Source organism: Musca vetustissima, unplaced genomic scaffold (genome assembly GCF_032173495.1).
Source record: "Musca vetustissima isolate MV318-11 ecotype Yass unplaced genomic scaffold, APGP_CSIRO_Mvet_v1 utg4619, whole genome shotgun sequence".
NCBI lineage: Eukaryota > Metazoa > Arthropoda > Insecta > Diptera > Muscidae > Musca > Musca vetustissima.
In genome coordinates, this window is record NW_026885061.1 from 48,017 (window position 1) to 61,746 (window position 13,730).

At 35.4% G+C, this 13,730-nt stretch overlaps 1 protein-coding gene across 1 annotated transcript; it reads right to left on the bottom strand.

The window, feature by feature from the left end:
- Window positions 1–1,281: 1,281 nt before the first annotated feature.
- LOC133332182 (cadherin-23-like) lies at window positions 1,282–8,567 on the bottom strand (the record flags this gene model as incomplete). The annotated part of the gene is made up of 6 exons (XM_061540563.1): window positions 1,282–1,447; window positions 1,515–2,647; window positions 2,713–3,015; window positions 4,647–6,261; window positions 6,385–8,144; window positions 8,203–8,567. Coding segments are annotated over 6 exons (5,300 nt in total), but the record flags the coding sequence as incomplete, so codon positions are not given.
- Window positions 8,568–13,730: the final 5,163 nt, after the last annotated feature.

Consider the following 13,730-nt stretch of genomic DNA (forward strand, 5'->3'; position numbering starts at 1 on the left):
TTTGGACATTTGAACTATAAGTGTGCGAAAAGTACTAAAATGTACTAAATTTAGTAAAATTTCGTAGCAAGTTAATGGATTGAGTTAAAAACTTGAAATTTGCAATGCAAATAAGGGTTGAGATGTAGGGTCTATTTAAGGTGATGGTTTTGAAAGCGTGTACACATGTGTACGAAAAGTACTATATGGTACTATATTTGGTACAAATTTAATTTGGAGATATAAATCGAGCTGGAATTCTGAAAATTGAATATACCGTCGCAGTGTAGGATTGAGATATAAACGTAGTTTTGGAAATTTGTTACTTATGTGTACGAGAAGTACTAAATCGTACTAAATTCGGTACAATTTGAATATTAGGAAATTTGGATTCAGGATCACTATGGAGGTATAAGATTGAGGTATGTAAAAGTTTTTGAAATTTTGTGAATGAACAGATAGAGTTGGAATCCTGAAACTTGGATTTGGGATCACTGTGGGGGTGTAGGGTGTGAGTATGTAGGAAGTTTTAGAAATTTGTACTAAGTGTACTAAATTTGGTAAAATTGGAATGTTTTGGAAATTGGTACTACTGTATACTAAATTTAGTATAATTTGAATTGTGGGTGAACCGACTTGACAGCGCTATATTTATCTACGTATAATTTGTTGGTTATTGACCGTAAAGTTAATTTGACATGTGTGTCCGGGGTCTATTCAATCACCCTGTTATCGAGAAGGGTCTACAAATACTCACTAATGAAAAATTATTTCAATTTCATTTCACTTATCTCTTATTTTATTTGAAAAAATATATAAAAATAATTTATACATAATTTTATTACATTATAGATTTTTTACAACTAAAGACTAACATGTTTAAACATGATTATGATGATGATTTCGTTGTTTGCGTACAATTAAAAATTAATTTAAAATTATTTATAGAAAAGAAAAAAAGATTGAAGCTTAAAACCTCTTATGAATCACATTTCAGAAATTGAATAAAAATAGAATTATAGTATAGTATTTAAAATTAAAATAAAAACTAAGAGCAAATACATCAATACATAAATTGTCGATGTGAAGTTTTGCATTATTCTGTATTGTATGTATTACAAAGAAGAAAAAAATCACAGGCATATTATAAAACTAAAACGGTTTGCTTGAAATAATATGCGCAGTCTTTATGGCTAGTTTTTTTGCGAATGACCACAATTCAACATTTACATTGAATCGGGACATTTTGAACGGATACTACGGGGTATGCTAAGAGGGATCTTAGAAAGCTAGAACTTATCTGCATTATTATAATTAACTAAAACTATGCCACATGACTGGATGCTACAATGGACCATAAATTGGTTCAGAATAGGGTAAATAAACTGTGGGTACACCCACTACCCCATATGTTTCGGTGGTGGAACGTGATGCCTGTTGTATGCTACGTTTCGAGTGTATTTTGTATCTGCAAAGACAAAGGGGTGTGATTAATGTAAGGTTATACATTTTAATACCGAATATTTCCAACTTACTTTCTTCTCAGACAACATGCTGTGCAGGCTGTTATAATGGCCGCTAGTCCAATGAACCCAGCTATGATAACCAACCATGTACCCGGTGCTGACATATAACTTGCCGCCGCTATGGGTTTCCTTACCGAACATGGTTCCACTTCACTGACTCCAAATTCCACATAAATATCGAATAGTTCTCTCTTCAGCCATGGTGAATCCATTAGTTTTTGCATTTCCATCATGGACACAGCTGAACCGTTTTTGAACAATTGGAAACATGAACTGCTTGCCGTAAAATCTAAACTTAAATCAGCACGAGCCAAGACCTGTGTATCCAGCAGATGTAAATCCAAACCGAGTGGCTTCAATTTTTCCTTTATCATTTCCTGGAAGGGTTTAATGATATTTTGAATTTCACTCGGTGGTCGGGTGAATACAAATTTCAGCAGAGATTTATCACGTATTACGAATATTTTCAAATTATTAAATGTATGACGTTTGATTTTCTCCGAATTATTCGCTCTTATACGCATATTGAAATAACCATCAACATAATCGGCAAAAGAACCACTGGTCCTTAATTCTCCCGTTCTATTGTTGAGAGTGAATAGATTTTGCAATGAAGTGGTTTCAATTTGTTTCGTTCTTTTATAGAATTGTGGTACAAATGTTACATTTTCAATGGTCAACTGTATGGGTTTGGCCTCTGCATCAAGATCCACAGCATGAATGGTGGTAACTTTACTATCCACCGGTACATTGATTCGTATACCCACCGACATATCCTTGCGTTCGAATTGTGGCAAATTATCATCGATATCAATGATTTTAATTAAAATCCGCCGCTGTGAAAGATCAAAACGATCATAGGTTTCACCCAGATACACTGAATTAGGTTCTCCCAATTTCAAGCATTTAATGGTTAGGGTAAAACTTTCAACAGCTTCACGATCCACTGGTTGATTGGTCTTAAGAATGGCCAGATTATCATCGGTTCTTTCAACAGTGAAAACATTCATCTCATTACCCTCGGTAATGATATATTCGATGGCAGCATTTTCACCAATATCCTCATCAATGGCGGAAAAATTACCAACAACGGTGTCCTTAGGCTCCTCCTCCAACAGCATTAATTCCAATGGTCCTTCATCCTGAAATTGAAATGATATCAAATCACATTTTTTATTTGGAATATTAATCACAATATTTTTCTTACAATTTCCCTCACAAATCGGGGCTTGTGATCGTCCACATCTAACACCTTGACCTGTAGCACCCTTGTTGCCGATTGCCTTGGCTGTCCATTATCGTATACTTCCAATATGATATTATACATATCCTTGGCTTCACGATCCAGTACTTCGGTGGTAACAATAAGACCCGTGGTTTCATCAATACTAAACGACTGTGCATCTGCGGTATCATCTAATATTCTGTAGAATAAAGTTCCCGAAGGTGTATTGGGATCATCGGGATCTGCAGCTCGAACTTGGAATACAACAGTGCCGGCAGGTAAATTCTGTTAAAATATATAATAAATATTATTTTTAAGTAAGGACTTTTGAAAGGTTCGTGTTTTTTTTAAATGTACGCTATGTCAAATTTCGAGCAAATCGAAGGATATATAGGGACTTTGGTGCACCATTTACCTAAAATCGGACGAAAATATATATGGGAGCTATATCTAAATCTAAACTGATTTTCCCGAAATTTACCACCAATAATTTTAGACTCAATTCAGTATGCTATGCCAAATTTCGTGCAAATCGAAGGATATATAAGGACTTTGGTGCAACATATAGATAAAATCGGACGGAAATGTATCTGGGAGCTATATCTAAATCTGAACGAAACTTATTACTCATCATTTCAGACTCAGTTCAGTACGCTATGCCAAATTTCGTGCAAATCGAGGGATATATAGGGAACTTGGTGCATTGTTTACCCAAAATCAGCAGAAAATATGGGAGCTATATATAAATCTGAACCGATCTTCACGAAATTAAACACATCTCTCTAAACCTAAATCAGTACGCTATGCCAAATTTCATGCAGTTCGAAGGATTTATAGGGACTTTGGTGCACTATTTACCTAAAATCGGACGATAATATATATTGGAGCTATATCTAAATCTGAACCGATTTTCATGAAACGTAACATACATCTCTCTAGACTTAATTTAGTACGATATGCCAAATTTTGTGCAAATCGAAAGATACATAGGTACTTTGGTGCACCATTTACCTTAAATCGGACGAAAATATATGGGAGCTATATCTAAATCTGAACCGATTTTTCCCAATTTCAATAGGGTACGTCCTTGGGCCAAATAGATGAGCTGTGACAAATTTCATCCAATTCGGATATATAGGGAACTTGGTGCATTTTTTACCCAAAATCAGCAGAAAATATGGGAGCTATATATAAATCTGAACCGATCTTCACGAAATTAAACACATCTCTCTAAACCTAAATCAGTACGCTATGCCAAATTTCATGCAGTTCGAAGGATTTATAGGGACTTTGGTGCACTATTTACCTAAAATCGGACGATAATATATATTGGAGCTATATCTAAATCTGAACCGATTTTCATGAAACGTAACATACATCTCTCTAGACTTAATTTAGTACGATATGCCAAATTTTGTGCAAATCGAAAGATACATAGGTACTTTGGTGCACCATTTACCTTAAATCGGACGAAAATATATGGGAGCTATATCTAAATCTGAACCGATTTTTCCCAATTTCAATAGGGTACGTCCTTGGGCCAAATAGATGAGCTATGACAAATTTCATCCAATTCGGATAATAACTGCGACCTGTACTTTGTTTACAATTTAACATGGACAGACGGACATGTATAGATCGTCTCAGAAAGTGATTCTGTGCATATTCTCAAAAGGAAACATGGGCCCATCTCGTTTCCTTTTGCATGTTACAAACATAGGCACAAAGACATAATACCCTGTACCACAGTGTGGTGAAGGTTATAAAAAATCAAGGGCTATCTCCGAAGCGTGGATTTTTGACTTCAATGACTGTTCCTTAAACGTGGATATTTAAAAATGAATTTATCGCTGAAGCTACAGCTGAATTTTTTTAAAACAAATTTTTCAACTATTATAGTATTTCAATTTTCTTACCTCCGTCACATTAACCATTTGACCAATTTCGGGTTCCACAAAATACGGAATACCATCATTGGCACTAACATCACCAATAAAGATCACCACCTTTACATCACTGCTTAAAGACTTCTGTTTGGGTACCTGATCCCCATTATCTGCCGCTCGTACCCTTATCTGAAATGGTTCTGATCTTCCCTTGCCCGTTAGTTCTCTTTTCGTTTTAATTTCTCCAGTCATTTTATTAATTTTGAAATAACCATAAACTTCACCCTCATCGATAATTTCATACTGGACTTCACCACCCGGACCATCATCCAAGTCGGTGGCCAATAGCTTAATGACAAATGTATCTGTTGGAGCATTTTCCGGTATAACCGTGGTATATTCTGGCAAACTCCAAACTGGAGCATTATCGTTGACATCCAAAACATCGATGGTGAGATCGACTAAACTTTGCTTAGAATCGGTGGGACGACCGGGAGAATCTTCTGCTTTCACCTGCAGCTTTATATGCGGTGTTCTTTCACGATCCACCGTTTGATTTGGAGCTATGATTATTTCCCCAGTTTGAGAATTGATTTCGAATAAATGAGAATTTTCACCATATAGAGAATAGGAAACTTTGTGATAACCCAAACGTTCATCACGCTCGGTTAAGGCAGCATCCTTATCTGTGGCCTTAATTTGTATAACTTTGGTCGGGTGTTGTTTATTTTCCACAATGGAAGTGTGATAGGAGACTTCTTCAAATATGGGACTATTGTCATTGACATTTTGCACCGTCACATTGACCAAAGTCACAGTGCTACGCTGTAAATCTGGAGCATTGGCTTTGACTTGAAATTCGAATTGTGTCTGTCCCTCGCGCAGTGCTTCATAGTCTAGACGCTTACGTAGACTAACTTCTCCGGAACGTTCGTGCAGATGGAAATATTCCAATTCTTTGGGTTCGACCAATTCAAAACTCAAAATGGGTAATTGTGTTACCGGATCATTGGCTTGCAATGTGAACAGGGTACTATCGATGGGCATTTCTTCCATAATATTAATGTGGACTATTGGCTTGGAACTGGTCCAACCTTTATTCGTGAACACGGGATTGGTATCTTTAAAGGATTGTACATAAATGGTGACTTCCGTTGTATCAATTTGACCCTCCGGATCCACTTCAGCATTGAGATCTTTGACTTCAATGGGTAAAATAATCACGGCTGCCTCATCATGGCTCAGCTTACCATTAACATAAATGATACCCTTGGCAGGGTCAATGCGAAAAGCTTCCTCCACATTGTATTTGCTACGATTGGTGATACTAACACCAGCTTTAGAGGTAGCCTTTATGGGTGATTTAATGGTATAATTCAATTTGGAATGCAAGTCCTTATCGATGGCACGAACTTTAAGTACTGTTTCACCAATTTCAGTGCGTTCGGAAACATACGCAACATAGCTATGCTGTTCAAATTTCGGTTTCTCATCATTGATATCTTTCACATTGACATAAACGGTAGTTGTTGCCGTCTCAGGTATAGGTAATCCTGAATCGACTGCATTTACGGTGATCTCAAAACTATCCATATTTGAGTCACGATCCAGTCGGGCTTGAGTTGAAACAGTAATGAGACCAGTACTAAAAGAGAAAATATAATGTAGGGATTAAAACTATTTATCCAAACCAAAGTGTGGCTTTTATAGAAATAATTTCAAAGGACTAAACGCGGATTTTATGAAACTAATATTCAAGGACACTTACATTTCATCTATTTCAAAATTATCATTTGCTCCGACTATCCGGTAACGCAACAAACTATCCAAACCATCGGGATCGTGAGCTTTTACCATGGTAACATTATGGCCGGCGGGAGCATTTTCAGGTATTGAGACGCGATAACTTGGCGGTCCCAACACAGGGACATTTTCGATATTTTGAAAGTGTCCCTTAAAGATGGGTCGTTGATTTCCCGAAATACCAACTCGTACATAAACTTTTGTCGTATTCATTAACGGGGGTATACCAAAATCTGTTGCCGATACTACCAATTCATATTCACCCTTTTCCGTATCCATGGAGCGTGCCGTCTTTTGCAAAACAATTTCTCCAGTCTCTTCATTTATGCTGAACACATTACCCGATATGCTATTCTCCGAGACAATGGCATAGCGAACTTTTCCACCACCCTGTGTTGGGCCATCAGAATCGGTGGCTCGTACATTAAATTGAGGTTCAAAGTGACTGGTACCTTCGCGTATGGTTCGTGAATATTCCGTTTGTTCAAATTGTGGATAATTGTCATTGACATCGATGACCTCAACATAAACCTGGGCATTGGCCTCCCGACCACCACCATCTTCTGCCACAATCGATAAACTGTAACTATTTTGTTTTTCATAATCCAAAGGTTTATTGACATAGAAACCACCAGTCAACGGGTCGGTATAAAAGTATTCGGCACCAAAGCCCTTTAGATAGTAGGTAATTAAACCATAACCATCGGAGTCTTTATCCGTTGCCCGAACCATGCCGATTTGGGTGCCCTCTGTAAGATTCTCTGCTGCCAAGAAGCGATAACTAGTTTCTTCAAATATAGGTGGATTATCGTTGACATCTGTTAGCTGGACATTAATGCGAGCCCTGGATTTCTCTTCGCCATTTACCAAGGCCAATATATCGAAGGAAAATTCCCGCAATTCTTCATCAAGTACATCATAGTCAAGGCGTGAGGAATTAATTACTTTTATCACAATGGGTGTACGACCCTGAGCCTCAGTGGGACTCACAGCAAAGGTATTTTCAGCATTTTTGACATTTCTTAATTCCAAAGAATAACGACTATTGTTGCCCATATCACGATCATCGACGATTACGGTTAAACCCGGCAAAGGCATACCATTTCCCAAATTTTCAGCAATTGAAATGTTGAAAATGTCGCCATTAAATTCCGGTATATGATCATCGACATCATTGACCACAATTGTGATTTGTGTTGTTGACGAATCATCGGTTGGCAAACCATCTACCAATTCCGTAGCCCGCACATTTAGTATATACACTCCACCATTTTGTAAAATTTCAGGATTTTCACGATCCAATGGTAAATCTGTTGTTTTTAATACAGCTGTACCCTCTTTGGGGTCACCAAAGGGCATTAAATCGAAGTGACCCATTTGATCATCTTCCAAGGTTAATAAGATATCTCTGGGTATGCCGACATCACCATCAATGGCTTTGATTGTTAGAACACTAACACCGGCTGGGGTATTTTCATCCACAGTTGCAGAGTAGGGAGCGTTTGTGAAAATAGGCAATTGATCTTGAATGTCGAGTACGGTAATGGAAACGGTTGCCTCCGAAGACAGGCGATTTTCAAAAGCACCATCTGTGGCAGATATTGTCATAATGTAATTCGGACGACTTTCATAATCCAAAGGTTTCTTCAACACCACTCGTGCTGTGTAGTTACCCTCTGCATATTTTTCAGCCTGGACTTCAAAGGTGTCACAAATGTCATTTTCCTAAAAAACGATGGAATTAATAATTACGTTTTTATTACAATAGAAAACCATTACTCACCTCAACACATTTGATATCCAACTCAGCATTGATGCCAATATCTCGATCAATAACAATTATGCTAGGTTCAATTTTCAATTCGGATCCCACTGGCAAATCCTCACTAACACTAGCCAAATATGGACGTCCCACAAATGTGGGCTGATTGTCATTGTAATCCCGCACTGGTATAACTCTGCGCAGCGACACAGTATTTGGTTCGGTATTATAGACACCTTCATCGGTTATACTGATGATGACCTCAATCGAATCTTGTGATTCACGATCAAGTTCCTGACGTAATCGTACCACACCCGTATCACGATCGACAGAAAAAACTGGTCCTGATATACTGTACTTCAGACGGCTACCTTCCGGATCGATACCTGTTTAACGAAGAGGAAGAAGAGAAAAGTGAAATGAAGTGTGTGTGAGTGTATGTGAATTAATGATTGTGGCTAAGAATAAAAAGAAGCTAGGGAATTCGTATAGCTTATTTTGTAATAAAAAAATACTAAATGCCAAGCAGTTTGTCATCAATAGTTAGTTCCACATTTTGTTTATACAATTTTGAAGAGTATCAAAAATGCCAAAAATTTGGAAAAAAACTACTTCGGAAGTATATCAGTTATCTTATTATTTCTTCCAAACTTAGATCACGCTCAGAAAATCGACCCAGTACTTTCCCAATGTAATCAATTAAATTTACAATAAATAGGGAATGTAATATTTGATTTGATCTAGACTAGAAAAAAATAATCAAGGACTCTCACAGATTTTATATAAATATTTTTTTCAGGGCTATCAAAAAACTCTCATGGATTAAAAAAAAAAATAATTTTTAAGAACTGTAACCTAAGCGTGGATTTTATAAAAATAATTTTTAGGGCTATAATCTGAGGACTGTAACCTATAAAAATTACTTTCAATCACCTATGCGCGAATAATGTTCAGGACTATCACTTAAGCGTGAATTTAATAAAAATACACGCCAGATACAAAATATCACGCGATGGCTAATATGAATATTTCAGGATTTATAATCAAAATTCGTATAATTATCATCGGAAAAATCGCTGAAGTTTAACCAAATATCATCAATATTCATGGTAAGTCCTATACAACTTTATCCCTTATATTCCGTATTTTGGGGATTTTGGACACGTACTTAAGCGAATTGGCTCTTTTTGATATTTTATGTTCTTATTGGGTGTCAAATCTTCAAATTTTTTCTATTTTAAGGATTTCACATTTTTTCAAATGTTCGATGTCTGAGCCCAATATACCAACCTGAGTCTCTAGTGGTTTGTATTGAATTTTCTCTTTGCAACAATTTTCCTTGGCTTCAATTTTATCGATCTATTTCGTAATGAAGGTTATAAACCGTCCCGGCCAATCTTTGTACCTGTTTCTTGATTTGCGGGAAGGAAAATAATTTATTGGGTGTCAATTTGGGGCCATACGGAGGATGGCACATCAATTCCACGTTCTTGGCGGTCAAAAGGCGTTATAGAGTCCAATGATTCTAGATTTATTATTCGTTCTGGGTGAACAACTTTTAAAGCACCACGATCGTTTTTTATATCCTTCACCACACTGTAGTACAGGATATTATGTCTTTGTGCATATGTTTGGCAAAAGGAATCGAGATAGACCCATGGTTCCTTTTGAGAATATGCATAGAATCACTTTCAGAGTCGATTTACGCATGTCCGTCCGTCCATGTATTTTTTTTAACAAAGTACAGGTCACATTTATGATCCGATTTGGATGAAATTTGACACAGTTCACATATTTGGCCCAAGGAACCCTATTGAAATTGGAGAAAATCGTTTCTGATTTAGATATAGCTCCCATATATATAGTCGTCCGATTTTATGTAAATGATGCACCAAACTCTCAATATTTGTCCGATTGGCACAACATTTTGCACAGAGTTCTGAATTAGGTCCAGACTAATGTCTGCGAAGTTTTGTTAAAATCGGTTCAGATTTAGATATAGCTCATATATATAGTTTTCCGATTTTATATAAATGATGCACTAAACTCCTAATATTTGTCCGATTGGCACAAAATTTTGCACCGATTACTGAATTAGGTCCATACTAATGTATGCGAAGTTTTGTTGAAATCGGTTCAGATTTAGATATACCTCCCATATATATTTTCGTCCGATTTTTTGCGAATGATGCACCAAACTCCCAATATTTGTCCAATTGAGACAACATTTTACACAGAGTACTGAATCATATTCAGATTGATGTCTGTGAAGTTTTTTTTTTTTTTTTAATCGGTTCAGATTTAGATATAGCTCCCATATATAGTTTTGTCCGATTTTATGTGAATGATGCACCAAACTCCCAACATTTGTCCGATTGGGACAACATTTTGCAAAGAGTATTGCATTCGATCCAGACTGATGTTTGCGAAGGTTTTTTTAAAATCGGTTCAGATTTAGATATAGCTCCTGTATATAGTTTCGTTCGATTTTTTTGTGAATGATACACCAAACTCCCTGATGATGCGTGATAAGGTTTGTTGAAATCGGTTCAGATTTTGATATAGGTCTTTATATATTTTCGTTCGATTTTATGTAAAGGTAGGTTACACGAAATATGGCAGAGGGTATTAAATTGAATATAGTGATTACAAAAAAAAATGGTGTATGCAACGGTTACTCAATTAGGACCATGAGTTTATATATAGCTCCCATATATAATTTGATTTCATACAAATGGTACACCAAAGAATCCAAGTCTGTCCGTTTAACATGCAATTTTTCATTGATTTCAAAATGGTATGTGTTTGGGTTTTTTCAATTGGTTTAAATATTTATCTAGATACACATTTAATTTCGCAAAATTTCATCTCAATGGTCCTCCAAAGATTCTATGGCCGTTCAATCTACAGGATATGGTAGATATTAACATGTCTTGCATGTACCCAAAGTGGTGAAGGGTTACTTACTGTTTTTTTTTTCTAAATATCATATTACCATTCCACACAAACCTTTTTGCTATTTAGAAATTGTGTAAGGTCCAACTAGAACAACTCTTTCTTAAGGCCTGGTGTTCATGCAAGATAGGATGTATTCTGATGAAGAATATCTCATCATAAGCTATCAGTTTTTCTCGGTACTATAGGATGGTACTTCATCGCCATACAAGGATTTGGAATTATCGCTGCACTATTGTCGCCAATGTATGTGAATAACAATTGACCGAAAATAACCACGAGTAATTTCATTGTTTTGAAAAATGTTTACTTCAAGTCGTTGTGAACTACACAACAAGGCCTATAGGCCTTGCTACACAACACATGGTCGTACGTCAATCCACACTGAGTATTTTTTGTCATATTTTAAAAATGACAAATTTATCAATGGAAATGTCAGGCAACACCAAGTGTTGCTATCGATCTTCCGTTTGCAATTATGTCTAGGAGTATATATGATTTGTTTCAGCTAATACTTCAACATTGATCATAATCCTAGCCTAGAAATAGTTTAATGCAAAAATTAGTTACAAAAATCTATAAAATTCCTGGATTTAAACATAATCCAGGAATTTTTGTTTGTTTTTTATTCAAGAATTAATTCACCTCTACAATTTCAAATTAATTTCATGTCTCAAATTTCCTGCACAACACAACTCAACACGATCGCATTTAATTCATATCAATTTTCTTTGTTTGTCTCGCTGGCTGTCAGTCAAAGCTTTGGGAAAAGAAGATGAAGAAACGAAAAAGAAAGAAAAACAGATGAAACACAACGATGGAAACTGGGTTATTTGAAAAGTGGGTTTCTTCCAATCCGTTGTCTACAAACAATTGCTGATTTTGTTTTTTTTTTGCTTTGCTGGATGGATGTTGAGAAGACACGAGTTGGCGTATGACGCTGCCAGTACATGTAGCCGACAAGCAATACCAACAACAACAATTGTTAGCATTTATCCCAATTGTGGGTCTATGGAAACATTTATCCAGTCAGCAGCGTTTTTATGAGACTAACATTTCTTCTTTTGGTTCGTTTTTTTTTACGAAATTAACTTCCCCAGAAATGTTCGTAATTTATTCACGATGTTGATGAAGGCATTGACATTCAACTTGATGCCATCCGAAGTTTTATTTAGAGGAAGCATTGTTGTTTTTTCTTTTTTTGTAGTATCTAATTCAAATTTGTTAAATAATGAATTTTTTTAAAATATTGAAATTATAATAATAATGAATTTTAATTTGTGTAACTGTTTTAAGTAAAACAAAGAGTAGTCGTTTTATTCATAATTAAATATTTGTTTTTGAATGAAAAACAAATTATGTGAATTTTGTTTTATAAATTATGAATAGTAGAGCATTTCATTCATGCATTGTTTTATTTCTTGGCAAAAAATTTGTATGGTTTTGATGAAAAGTGATTTATTATATGTCTTGTATATTGTGGGTATTTGTATAAAAAAAGGCCGACAATAGAAATTGTATTAAACAATTCCGTTATAGGGGTATTTCTCAAAACATAGCGTAATATTTGCAAACATGTTTTTTACGGACTAGGAATCGGAAATGCAAAATTTTATGAGAAAATTTCTAATTACGATAGAATTAATTTCTACTTAATTACAATATGGCCCCAGAACGTATATATCGTCACCATAAATGCAAACGGACTTTTAAATGGTTTATCTCAGTTACGTCCTTTCGACTTGACATTTTCTGAAACAAAGGGACGAAACTACAACACAATTGTAGTACAACAAAGTGAATAATAACAATGTATAACAAGAGAAATCTGTATATATAATGTATATACCGAATATATAGTCATACATTTTGAACCAAAAATTCAAAATGTTCTTGTATTTTTTTCAAAGACATTTTCCAGTATTTTTTTTTTTTTTTTTGACAAAGTGCATTAAAGTAACATAAAACTTAATTGTAGGTATATAATGTCAAAGAATTAAATATTCTACGTCAAAATCCACTTCAAGTTTCAGAATAAACTACATATTTATATTCAATATATATGGGAGCTGTATCGAAATCTGAACCGATCTTCGCGAAATTTAACAAACATCATTCTAGACTTAATACTTAGTAGCCCATGCAAAATTTCGTGCAAATGGAAAGATATATAGGTATACCATTAACATTAAATCGGACGAAAATATATATGGGAGCTAAATCCAAATCTGAACCGATTTTTCCCAATTTAAGTAGGGTTCGTCTTTGGGACAATTAAGTGAACTATGTCAAATTTCATCCTGTACTTTGCTTAAAATTTAATATGGACAGACAGACGGACGGACGGACATGTATAAATCGACTTAGAAAGTGATTCTATGCATATTGTCAAAAGGAACCATGTGTCTATCTCGTTTCCTTTTGCCTGTTGTCTGTTAAAGACATAATACCCTGTACCACAGAGTGGTGAAGGGTATAAACATACTATTATAGTTACGTCCGTTTGAAGTTATTTAATATATCTATTCTAAATCTGATCCGATTTTTCCCAATTTCAATATGATTCGTCCTTGGGCCATATAAATAAGCTGTGC